The 13,527-nt window shown below is 35.9% G+C and overlaps 1 protein-coding gene across 1 annotated transcript in view; it reads left to right on the top strand.

Annotated features, from left to right (window-relative positions):
- Positions 1–10,790, top strand: part of LOC111702963 (zinc finger SWIM domain-containing protein 6) — a 33,492-nt gene extending 22,702 nt beyond the window's left edge. The window contains exons 2-5 of the mRNA XM_023474794.1: positions 409–502; positions 2,143–2,563; positions 6,525–6,675; positions 7,333–10,790. Coding sequence (XP_023330562.1) covers positions 409–502; positions 2,143–2,563; positions 6,525–6,675; positions 7,333–9,725 — 3,059 coding nt within the window. The 3' untranslated portion in view covers positions 9,726–10,790. The remainder of the gene's footprint in view (positions 1–408; positions 503–2,142; positions 2,564–6,524; positions 6,676–7,332) is intronic.
- Positions 10,791–13,527: the final 2,737 nt, after the last annotated feature.

Here is a 13,527-nt window from a genome sequence, read left to right as displayed (position 1 = left end):
CCCCCCCTGTTTAATAATTATCATAAATTTAAATAGTTTACTCCACAAACCCTGCCATATTATACCATCTACATAGATATGTAGAATATCCAGGGGTTAAGTATCCAGGCCCCCCTCCCCCTACCATAAGAATAATATGAAAATATAAAAACATGAAATAAAAACAAAGGAGTTGAGTCTTTTCCACAATTAAATTTTCTAGCATTTTCTTAATAATATAAAATAGTGCAGTACAAAAACATTCAGCTTTACAACAGTCTAAAAAAATTCCGTTTTTATTCGATAAAAAAATTGTAACTAACTTACACATAACAGTTTTTATACAAAATTTATCTAACTAGAATGAAGATTTTTTAAATATAAATATTTCCGTTTAACTATAATATTATAATTTTTTTAATTTTTCAGGTTTTCATCTTTCCGGAGAAGTAATTCCTGGTCGATCCTCTCAAACCTGCTCCGACCCTGAAACTAGGTTTAAGGTTTCAGTTAGCTTTGACAGGTAAACATTGCAGATCAAATATTTTATTGTTTTGTTATTGTTAGTCCTACACCACTTGTTTATACTGGTATTCGTGTTGACATTTTTTTGTAGTTAAGAACTTGTTTTTAGGGGAAATTATTTTGTTTATATTTATTCGTTAAACTAAGAAAAATTATAACTTTTTGCTCGTTATTATTTCGTTCAGACATTTTTTTTTCTAGCCAAGAAACTTGGTAAAAGGAAAATAAATTAAATTTTTATTCTCAAACTAAGAAATAACTAAAACTTCGTTTTTTTATTCGTTCGGACATTATTTCTAGCCAAGAAACTTGTTTAAAGGAAAGATAAATGAAATTTTTTTATTTGTCAAACTTAAAAAAACTAAAACTTTATTCTCGTTATTCATACATTTGGACATTTTTTTGTGGTCAAGGTATCACTGTGATTTAATGGTCTCACGATCTAAAGCAAAAGTCGTTGAGAATGTTGCCAATTACTTCTAAAAATTGAAAGCTAAAAACAAGTGGTTTACAGTGCTAACATGTACATGTAAATGGGTTCAGAAAAGTATAACTGAGATAGAGCGGTAAAACCTAAGCTCAGGGGGTTGCGACACTTCAAAGTCAACCCTGTCTAAAAAATTAATGAGACTGTTTATAAGGAGGCTGAATCCCGGTACTTGTTGAAGTGAAAACCAAATCAATTTTTTTATTCGTGTTCCGACGTAGAAAAAACTTTATGCTATGATTTTTTGTTGAATATTTGCCTGGACCTTGTTATTCTATTGTTTATGGTTAAATGGATGTTAACCCTGTTTACTTGGGCTGTTTGTATTTACCTCTGCAATCCAATCTGATCTGGGATAAACAGGTGGGGCCTGAGGCGTAGTGGGAGGGGGTAACCCTAAAATATTTGTGACCTTGTAAACATGTCTCCAACCTGAACCTTACTCCGGGGTTCTACTTTCATCTGGACGTATCCCGCTGGTTTACATCCAACGAGGTTTAGAACCTAATGGATATTGGATATCAACGTTGAGCAGTGGTCTGTTTGAATATATTTTACAGCAGCATTTAGTGGATTTACGACGGAAATGAATTATATTAAAAATGTTAAAATCTACTGCAGGTTGAACCGTACTTTTATATAATACTTCTTTTTCCAGAGATTGTGAAACCAAGTTAATTAATGCTTCAAATTGTTAAATAGTTTATATTTTATCCTAATCTTCATCGAATTCATTAATGTTAATATTTATTTCTGAAAACTACTCTCTGTAGTATATGTTACAAATATATACCTAGAAAATAAACTTTACTGGAAATCCTCTGGAAATGTAGAAATTTCTTTTCGTTTTGTCTTCCCTCTTCATGTTCTCAAAAAACTTGTATTTTCGTTAATTTCTTTTATAACACTATTGGGATCTGGCGTGGTCTTAAAGCCAGGCAGATTAATAAGTTTTTCTCTGTATTAATCCACCAAAAAATTGGAATTACTTTAGGCTATAACGTAAAAAGATTTTAAAATAGCTAAATTCTTTGCGATAATGCTCCTACAACAGGGGAAATATTAGGTTTATTAAATATGTTTATTGTCTATCAAGGAAAGATAGGGAAGATATTCTTCTCTAAAAAGTTTTGAATTTTATTTTATTTCAGATGCAAGATAATCTCTGTGACCTGTAGCTGTAACTCTAGAGACATATTCTGGTGCCAGCATGTGGTTGCTCTTGCCGTATACCGGATACGGAACACGGAGAAGGTTCCGGTCCGGGTTCCGATCAGTGAAACCCTGCTCCAGATGAACCGGGAGCAATTACAGAAATTTGTTCAATATCTTATATCATCCCATCACACAGAGGTTTTGCCCACCGCCCAAAGACTCTCAGACGAAATTTTGCGTAAATCGTCGGCGATCAATCAGATTCCCGGCGCCCCCGATCCTACGGCGGGTCAGGACGCTGAGGAAGAGAACTCCTGGCATCTTGATGAGGTTCAGGTTCAGGATCAGGTTAAGGCGTACCTGGAGCAGGGAGGATATTACTCGGCGTCTAAACACCTCACACAGATGTTTGCCAAGGTGGGGCCATTTTTTTCAAACCATTTTATTTACTCTAAATTTACTCATTTTGGAGATTAAAAGTTAAAAAATTTGAGGTAAAGATTTAGTCATACTCCTTGTTTCTCGTTAAGATCATCATGCTTCTGATTTTTCGTTAAAAATATGATTTACAAATTCAAGTTCTAGTTTGAACCTTACTCAATGTATAATCTAAACCACAGGAAAGCTTTAGACGGTCTTTGGGTTCTTCTAACCGTACCCCCCCCCCCCCTCCCGCCATCATGAAATTTAATGTAAGCAACCTTACTCCATATCATAATATTAGCATATCAAAGTTGCAATCTTCCCAATCCTTAACTAAACTCTATCTCTGAGAACAACTTCTTCTATTTGGAAAGAAAAATAGGATTCAGGTTTCGTTGAACTGTTAAACAAACAATTTTTAAATATATTCGTGTGTGTTTGTGTGTGGATCAACTTGTAAACCTGACTGGCGAAAAAAATGAAAAAATCGATGGACCCGCATTTGAGTAAGTTTGCTCAGTGTTTATTACTGTAATGGAAGCATACGGTCTGATTATGCAGGGAGGGGGAGGGGAGATCAATATTTAGGAATTATTCATAGAATTTGCGCCAGAGTTAAGCAAACGAAGATCAAAGATATAGGGATACATGGATACAAGGATAGAAGGAACAAGGATACAAGGATACAAGGATACAAGGATACAGGGATACAAGGAATAAGGATACAAGGATACAAGGACACAGAGACACATGATTACAAGGATACAAGGATACATTGATAAAGGAAACAGGGATTTATGGATACAAGGATACATGGACACAGGGACACATGATTACTAGGATACAAGGAACAAAAAGGGATACATGGATACAGAGAAACAAGGATACATGGATACATGGATATAAGGATGGATGATGAAGATGTCAAGATACATTATGTATGGATAATATATATGATGCTTCGAAATGTACAATCATTGTTCATTAAAATCTAAAGTAAGGAATTGATTCTTTGCCACAAACATTGATTTATAATATATTTTTGCAACCTAATGTTGTAGACATTAGACATTTCAAGCTATGAATAAACTAATAAAATAACTCTGATAATAACTATTATAAAATTTACTAAGTTTGAAATATCGAAGGTTTGTACCATCAGGTTGCAAATATATATGGATTATAAAAATTCAGTTTGTGGCAAAGACTCAATTCCATTGAGATAAGAAAACCTCAGACTTAATTTCCAGAATCGTTGATCCTAGCATCAAGGGGTGTTTGAGTTTCTAGGTTAAATAATTAATTTGGTAAATTTAAGAAATTATGATTTCCTTACTAGTTTACTGCCTTCAAACAGAATATAGAAAGCAGATAAAAGAAAAATTAATTCAGTGATAATTTTTTTTCAAAATTGAAGAATATAAATGTGTTAATATTAAAAAAAAAAATTTAATTTAAAAGAAGCATTTGAGGGGTTTTAAAAATCTGAGATCTTGTTTACAAAAAAGCTCAGCTTTTTATTTAGAACTTCACTTCACTACAATAATACAATTTAAAATTTGCATTGTACACTGTACAGTGTACAGCTCAGATAATTATGTATGCTAAGTTGATTTTGTTTATTGTTGACTACCTAGAATGAAATAATATGAATCTGGGTGTGTTCAATGCAAAGAATGGAAGGAGAGGAATCTGATACAAAATACAATTCTTCAGAATACCTCCTCGTCCTTCCAATAACACATAATGGATTTAACGCTAACCAGGAGGATACATGGGGAGGGGATACAAGAAAATAGATACTTCGAGGGGATACAATCATATGGATACAGGCAGGAGATACAGAATATGGAGAGAAGAAGGAGGGGATACAGAATATGGAGAGAGGAAGGAGGGGATACAGAATATGGAGAGAGGAAGGAGGGGATACAATCATATGGATACAGGGAGGAGATACAGAATATGGATACAGGGAGGAGATACAGAATATGGAGAGAGGAAGGAGGGGATACAATCATATGGATACAGGGAGGGGATACAATAATATGGATACAGGGAGGAGATACAGAATATGGAGAGAGGAAGGGGATACAATAATATGGATACAGGGAGGAGATACAGAATATGGAGAGTGGAAGGGGAGGATACAATAATATGGATACAACGAAGTAGGTCCTAGGAAATATAAGGGAGATGTAAAGATTCAAATTTCCAAAAAAAAATAGAAGACAATTTGAATTTGATAGATATATAATATAGCGATTTAAGTTTCTTGTTTGTATGGGTTGGTTCTAGTTTATATGGGTTGGTTCTAGTTTATATGGGTTGGTTCTAGTTTATATGGGTTGGTTCTGGTTTATATGGGTTGGTTCTGGTTTGTTTTGACTGTTTCTGGTCTGTATGGGTTGGTCTGGTTTGTATAGGCTGGTTTTGGTTTATATGGTTTTTTTTCTAGTTTGTACGGGTTGATTCTGGTTTGCATTAGTTGGTTCTGGATTGTATGGATGGGTTCTAGTTTGTATGGATTGGTTCTAATTTGTATTGGATTGGTTGGTTCTGGTGTATATTGGATTGGTTGGTTCTGGTTTATATTGGATTGGTTAGTTCTGGTTTATATTGGATTGGTTGGTTCTGGTTTGTATTGGATTGGTTGGTTCTGGTTTATTTTGGATTGGTTAGTTCTGGTTTGTATTGGATTGGTTGGTTCTGGTTTATATTGGATTGGTTAGTTCTGGTTTGTATTGGATTGGTTGGTTCTGGTTTGTATTGGATTGGTTGGTTCTGGTTTGTATTGGATTGGTTGGTTCTGGTTTATATTGGATTGGTTGGTTCTGGTTTGTATTGGATTGGTTGGTTCTGGTTTATATTGAATTGGTTGGTTCTGGTTTGTATTGGATTGGTTGGTTCTGGTTTATATTGAATTGGTTGGTTCTGGTTTGTATTGGATTGTTTAGTTCTGGTTTATATTGAATTGGTTGGTTCTGGTTTATATTGGATTGGTTGGTTCTGGTTTGTATTGGATTGTTTAGTTCTGGTTTATATTGAATTGGTTGGTTCTGGTTTATATTGGATTGGTTGGTTGACAAAGTTTGAGAATATCTCCCTAGTTCAGCTCCTTCTACTGTATCCCTAGTATTGATTGCTGGGAGTTGAGAAGGGAAAACAGGGAGAACATCCCCCCCCTCCCGTTCCCCCCGGAGAAATATTTTAAAATGATAACACCCAACCCGTTCTGCCAATTTTAGTCCTTCTTCTCAAACAAAAATTACATATGTATATAATTTTATTTTTAAATGAGACATTTAAATTTCTATTTAATCTTTCAATTTAACTTTTCAAATCTCTAATTTGTAATGAATATTTGTTCACTTGAAAGTGAGATGTTATTACTCTTGGATTTTTTTCCCTCATCAAACATTCGATTTTTCAACAAAAAAAGTCAAGAAAATTGGTCTGCCACTTTGACTTTGACAAAGACTCTCTTTAGATAATTTGTCCAATTCTAAGTTTCTAGATGTGTTAAATGTCAGACCCATTTTCTATTGACTGTCTTTCTATCCCGCCCACTCATATTTATCCATCCTCCTTGCACTGTCACCATTCTCGGTCTAATGCGCCCCCTCATTTATTGTCCTTTCCGATGTTATATTTTCTGATTTATTAAAAAACTATTCTTATTTATTCCTGCAGTTCTATCGCTAGCTTTATTTGTGCACCTTTTTAGCCATATCAGTAAATTTTTTATGTATTCATTGTACTACAAGTCCCTTCAGTCAAATTCACATTTCTTTAATCCTATCCTTTTTTATTGCAATTTATTTACCTTCATATATTGTTGTAATATAGTTTAGTCCTTAAGTTAGATTAAGTCGTCTTTTTAAAAAATTTATAACTCCCTTTTTTGCCAAACTCAATTTTTTTATATTCCAAAAATAATGATTGTCAATATTCTCAGGTACGTGAGATGCTCCGGGCCCAGGACAGTAACGGGTCCAAGATGCTCTCCTTGATGACGGAGCAGTTCCTAGCCGACCCTAGACTTGTTCTCTGGCACTCTCAGGGTACACCTATGACTGATAAATGTCGTCAGCTCTGGGACCAACTAGGTGAGCACTATTTAAATATAATTTTATACTTATTCCAACACCGTTAGTAAAAATATCCAATATTTATATTTGTTTAGTTTGCTCAGAGGGGTTTAAAGATAAAATATTCTAATATTCTTGATATTTGATAGTAATTATCATTTTTTTAATTTTCCACCTAAATAAATCTTAAAAATAATTTTAAATTAATAAGCCCAATAACCATAATACTGCATTGTAAATGTTTCATTAATTAGTTAAAATAAAAACAAACTCCATTTTCTTGAATAAGTTTTAAAATTTTTATCCTGAAAAGTTTATTTGTTTAATTAAAGCATGTTTTTGTGAATTGACATTGATATTAAATTTATGATGGACTTGCCTGGGAACCCAGCTTTGCATGAAAGCTGAAGTTTCTCTATAAAATTCAATCCACTAAACTTAGAATTTTTAAACCATCATGAGAATCTGTCCTCTTTACATAAATTTTATTTAGCAGGTTAGCAGACCAAAGGAACTGATTATAACTGATCATGAAACCTATGAAATCTGAACAATCAATTGATCAAAGTTCACAGGATTAAACCAGTCTGCAAAAAAACGGATTAAAAAATTAGAGTTCGATACGTGGTATCAGTTTCTTAAAGGTTGTAAATATTAATATTGTTTATTGTTTAGGTTCTCTCTGGGTTTGTGTAGTACTTAACCCAGTATCAGGGTCTGCTGAAAGAACGGCCTGGAGACAAATGCTCAGCAAGTGGACCAAGATTGAAGTCTGTCCCCTGGAGGACCCAGATTACAAACCATCCTCTCGGAGACGACAAATCTCAGGGACAGACGGAGAAGAGTCTGATTCTGCTCCGTCCTGCTCCTCCCGTCCTCCAATCCTTGGACCTGACCCCACCACAGTTCACTGCTCTAGGAGGAAACCTAGAACCGTGTTCCACAAGGCCTTGGACGCCCTGCAGATGAACTGGCAGGATCAACATCTTAAACGTCTTATCCGAGGAAAAACTTTAGACTACTGTCCGAAGAAAGAGAAATGTGAAGACGATGTTGAGAGTTTGCTGTGGCACGAGCACGTTCCAACAGCGTGTGCGCGTGTGGACGCGCTTAGATCTCATGGATATCATTGTGAAGCTCTACGACTGGCTGTGTCTATCGTGAGAACGATGAAGAGAAACCAGGAGCTTGCTATTGCACATTGGAGGAAACAGTCTCAGAAGATCTTGAAAAATTGCACTAAATCGGGGGTTGCTAGACGTCCAGGATATGCTTCTTGGGAGGGTTGGATAGGTCACCCTATGGATCCAATCGGAGCTCTTTTTGAGACATTAGCTGAAGCCTCTTTAATCCCGGAAGATCGAGGACGAATGGGATTTCATCTGGACGATCCAACCCAGGAAGAGGGTGTTGTTCCACCCCCACCTCTACGCTACAGACATGTTCGTATCTCCGGGAGTAAAGATCGTGATGAAACCTACCTAACCCTGGCCGTAGAAGCTGCTCTACTAGGGATGGGACAACAAAGTATTATGCCTGCAGGGCTTTACAGCCAGGAGAAGGTTATACGACAGGAGGAGAAATTAATTCAAAGAATTGGAGAGATACAATTGGATCCAACACTCATCTCAGTCTTGTGCAGACAGGCTGAGCTTCTCCTAGAGATGGGTCCTTCTTCATCCCTTGGCTGTGGAATCCATCCTGAATCCTCTCCGGTTCATGCATTCTCAAAGTTCCTTTTTCTTGCCATCCTTCCACACAATCCAGAACTAGCCTTTACGGTTGGGAAGAAGGCGATCCGACTCCCGATCCTGGATGATAACAAGGACCCGGAGGAGAAGGAGAGCAACGCTGCTGCCTTAGTAATGAGTCGGTTTCCTCGATGGTTCACACTCGGACATATCGAGAACCAACAGTGCTCTCTTGCATCAACTCTTATCATAGCTGCCAAAGATAATATAAATCAATTGACCGGAATCTTGGACGCTGCACAGAGACATGTTCACTCCTCGTCTCATTTATTTAAATTAGCGCAGGATGCGTTCAGATATGCTGTACCGACTGACGCACCGCGGCATCCTGCGCTCCTCAACGTTTCTTTTCAACTTGGACTTCAGGTCATGCGTTTAACGAAGACGACAATGAACTGGAGACGGCGGGAGATGGTTAGATGGTTGGTGACCTGTGCTACGGAGGTTGGGTTAGATGCTTTACTTTCAATAATGTCGATGTGGAGTCAACTGTTTACACCGACAGAAGCGACAGGGCCTGTAGCGACAAGTGTAATGTCTCACTCCACTGTGATGCGACTAGGTTTAGATTATAGAAAGCAAGAAGAACTTTCTAACTGTGCGCGTACTCTTGCTCTACAATGCGCTCATGAAGATCCTCCTAACTGTGCTTTAAACGCTCTCACCCTGTGTGAGACGGATCCAATTGCGTTTGAGACTGCGTATCAGATTGTCACAGACGCAGCTTCAAACGGAATGACTTCATCTCAGTTGTTCACAATAGCGCGCTACATGGAGCACAGAGGATACCCCCACAGGGCGCACAAGCTTGCTCTCCTAGCGATGAAGAACGTGAGTTTATCATATAACCAAGACACACATCCTGCCATTACTGATATACATTGGGCTTGTTCTCTCTCCCACTCCCTAGGGAAAACCGAACTGTCCGGCCTTCTCCCACTTGTGGTTCAGAATGTCAAATGCGCCACTGTCCTCTCTGACATCCTCCGCCGCTGCTCCATGACCTCCCCCGGTATTCCAAGTCACGAGGCTAAGTCAAGATCTAAAACCTCGCGACCTCTCTCCTACGACAGATCCCCGCTCCGCCAGCTCCTTGAATCCGCTCTAGCGGCGTTTGTAACAACAACTCATTCCCGCCTGACCTCTATATCTCCCAGACATTACTCTGAGTTCATCGACTTTTTAACCAAAGCCAGGGAAACATTTCTTTTGGCGTCAGACGGACATATTCAGTTTGTTCAGCTCATTGACAACATCAGGTCCGCGTACAAGGGGAAGAAGAAGCTCATCACTCTTGTTAAAGAAAGGTTTTGTTAACCAGTGAGATTCTCATGTGATATAATATATATATATATTAATATATGTATACAATGTATTGAGTAATTTGGAGATTTATCGATATATCCTGGTTTACGGCATCTATCTCTACTGGGTCCGTGACGTGAACTACTGTGATAATCTTCATCCAGTTGTATCTTTCATAGCAATAGCTCTCTAGCTATGTGACTATCTCTCTATCTAACTCTCTGTTAAGATCTCAGCCCTTCACTAAGATAAACATTAAGAACCCAGTGGTAGCTCTCTAAAAAAATCTAGAATAGTGCAAATTATTTCGCGAGTATATGTTTTTTCAACGTTTTTTTATTAAGACTTAGATAATGCCAAAGTCAATGTTTGATTTTTTGCATAGTTATGAATATACAGTTTCTGTTGTAGTTAACATAAACTACATATAGACCTATAATTTATGTTCTCAATTAGTAAAATTAAACTTGAATCCGTTTATTTATTTTTCTTTGAAACGTTCGTATGTTTTCTACCGATCCGTTCAGCAATGAAAGCAGCAAAAAGTTTTCTGACGATCTAGTTGGTTGGAGCAGACGAACCCGTTTCAGTTATTCATTCTGAACCTTGCTTTACATCCTCCCAAGATAGCTTGCTTTGTACAGACTTATTTTAGTATTTATGTACGTAATGTACAGAACATTCTGTCACTTGAAAATGTTAATCAGACTGCCTGCAGTTCCTGTATGAAAATAAGTTTTAATTTTATAGTTCAATAGTTTTTCCTTTTCGAAAATTAGCCTTTGTCTATTTCCATAATACGCAAACTGATGTAAATTTTGTTGATACTAAGTGTTCTTAAATACATACAGCCTTCAATTAAGAATAAGAATTAAATAGTTTTTTGTTGTTAAAATCTTGAACTTTTGCTGTGTTAAACTTTTAGGTTAATTAAATGTTAGTTTCTGCACACTGTACAGTGTACATAGTGTTTTACAGTTCTATGATGCACTGTGCAAAACTGTGGTGTACAGTATTGCACTGTGTTGTCTGCATTCTTACTTATTTAGTTATAAAATAAAAGAAATACAAAATAGATTTATTCTAATGTATCGAGAGAGTAAAAAGACTTATGACATTACAATATTAGTTTTTGGGGGGCTATGGTTACTAATCTACTTATCTTCTGTTCTCGCGAAAAAAAAACTATTTTATTATGAGTGAATCTGTTTGGTTCTGCCTGTTTAGAGTCTTAACATGTCAGTCCTAAAGTTTTCTTAAATACGATTGAAACAACTAGTTAAAATAAGTTTTTTTACAAGTAACCTGTGATTTTGTATAATTTGTTTCAATGAAGCAATAAAATCAGATTTTGTCCAGAAGGAATCTGGAATAGTCACTCGAAATTAGAATATATCTGAGTTCCGACAAGGACATATCTTTGATTGTGACTAATGTTATGTTGGTAATTCATAATTTTCAATATAATTCATAAATGTGGGGATCAAAGCAAACTGACCATTGGGTTTTCAGTCCACACTTTTTTTGTTACTATTAAATAGTTTTGATAGGTTCCAGCTAGTGATAGGACATAGCTTGGTTCCAGCTAGTGATAGGAAATAGCTGGGTTCCAGCTAGTGATAGTACATAGCTTGGTTCCAGCTAGTGATAGGACATAGCTTGGTTCCAGCTAGTGATAGTACATAGCTTGGTTCCAGCTAGTGATAGGACATAGCTTGGTTCCAGCTAGTGTTGGGGCATAGTTTGGTTCCAGCTAGTGATAGGACCATGTTAAAAATTGTTTATTTTAAACATTTGCTTTTCTTATACTCATCAATTTTTTTTACCCTGAGATTCAAATACACGAAAATACAAAATATATTTGCTTTTCCCTAATATTTTCTCTATTTGCATAGTAGTTTAATAAAATCATACGTTAACAGAGAACAGCTTGAAATGTTGAAAGTTCAAAGTATTTGTGCGGTGCCTTTGAAAAACCTCAAAAACGCTATACGAGGGAGGGAACCCTGGGACACCATGAGCCTCCGCTATGCAGACACGAGCCTCCCAGATTTACTCGGCAGACCGAGCCTCCGCTATGCAGAAATGAGCATGCGCATTGCGCAGTACATTAAAATGTGCCTGTATAATACAGGAGGTTTTTTTAAAAACTTGTGTTGTAAGTTCAAATAAGATATTTTTTCAAATTTTTTGACATAGTGCATGCATGAGGGGTTTTCAAAGATGAGAAGTATTTATCAATTTATCATAAATAGTGCCTAATTATGACTAATAAAATGGTCTATAAAACTTTAACATTTTTACACGAAAAGGAAAATATTTAGAGAAAAAAAATTGAATTAAATTTCATCTTTTATAATCTTTGATTTACGCGATACCTTTTTTTTATTTAAATCTTAACATTTTTAAAAAAAGGTATTGTTTAAATCAAAGATTACAACACAGCAAACTTATTATACTCCAGAAATATGTCTCCAAATATCTTCCTTTTTGCGTAAGACATGTTTAAAGTTTTAGTAGAAATCTTATAACCCACTTTATGAGTATATATGTTTCTAATCATACAATAAAAAAATAACTCTAATCTTTAGTAAAATTTGTATGCCACTAGGTCAAAAAAAATGTTAAAATTTGTCAATACACATAAAAACCAAAAAGCTGTACTGTCTGGCGGAGGCTCGTTTACTGCATAGCAGAGGCCCATGGCGTTCGGGGGTTCCCTCCTTCGCTATACACAACAAAATATGAGCCGTGTTGCCACATCAATAAATATATATTATCTTTTTTAATGTTTATATTAGTATTATAAAGCACTTACAAGTTACACATCGCTAACTATATTTTAAAAGGTAAATGATAGGTGCTGTCACTGCTACCATTATAAAACCTAAATGAACTGAATGAAGATTTAAAGATTTTTTGAAATAGTGACGATTTTGTCGTCTTTGTAAATGATTTTTTGATTTAGTATAGGAATACCTATACTTTGAATTTGTTTGTTCATGTTTTTAGCATACTGTGGTGTACTTAATTATATCAGAAATTTCGCTGTTTATCTTGCAGAAATGTTACAGAACATCATACAACGTTTTTAGAATAACAAAACAGTCTTTTTACAGTTTACATAAAATATACTCTAGCAGACGTAACTTTTTTTGACAATTGAAATTAGATAACCAACGGTAATTCTTTACAAAGACGACTTCTAATTCGCTCTTAATTCCCATGTTTATTGGGACACCCTGTATAATGTGATGAATTATGATACATACCTTTTTGAGATATGATTTAATGGGAAAGAAGATACATTTATATATATATGATTTAATAATCCATTAAAACAAAAATCATTCTTCCTTTAAAATTTTCTTTTGAATCTTTCACAATCGCATATAATTTCAATTATTTCAATTTTTAGTTTTCAATTTAATATTTCCAAAATAAATAAGACGACATTTCTTAATGTTGTAGATAGGGATTGGAAGAGGGAGGGGGTGCAGAGGCGCCATGATCCCCGCAAAAATGATCTCCGAACCTCAGGATTTGCAGAATTATCTCCCGGCCCCGCAAAACTGGTCTCCCAGCCTCAGTGACGTCACCAAGCCTCCCGCCATTCTGTCTCCTCGCCCCGCATTTTGGCTCCAATAAAAAAATATTTGGCTTTTATTTCCACCAAGAACCTTTTCTTTATTTGTTTTGTTAAGCCAATAAATTTAAACAAAAAATAAAAACAATAAGCGGAGACCAAAATGCGGGGCGTGGAGACAGAATGGCGGAAGGCTTGGTGACGTCACTGAGGCTGGGAGACCAGTTT

The sequence above is a fragment of the Eurytemora carolleeae genome, unplaced genomic scaffold (assembly GCF_000591075.1).
Source record: "Eurytemora carolleeae unplaced genomic scaffold, Eaff_2.0 scaffold17, whole genome shotgun sequence".
Lineage (NCBI taxonomy): Eukaryota > Metazoa > Arthropoda > Copepoda > Calanoida > Temoridae > Eurytemora > Eurytemora carolleeae.
This window is presented reverse-complemented; position numbering and strand designations above follow the sequence as displayed.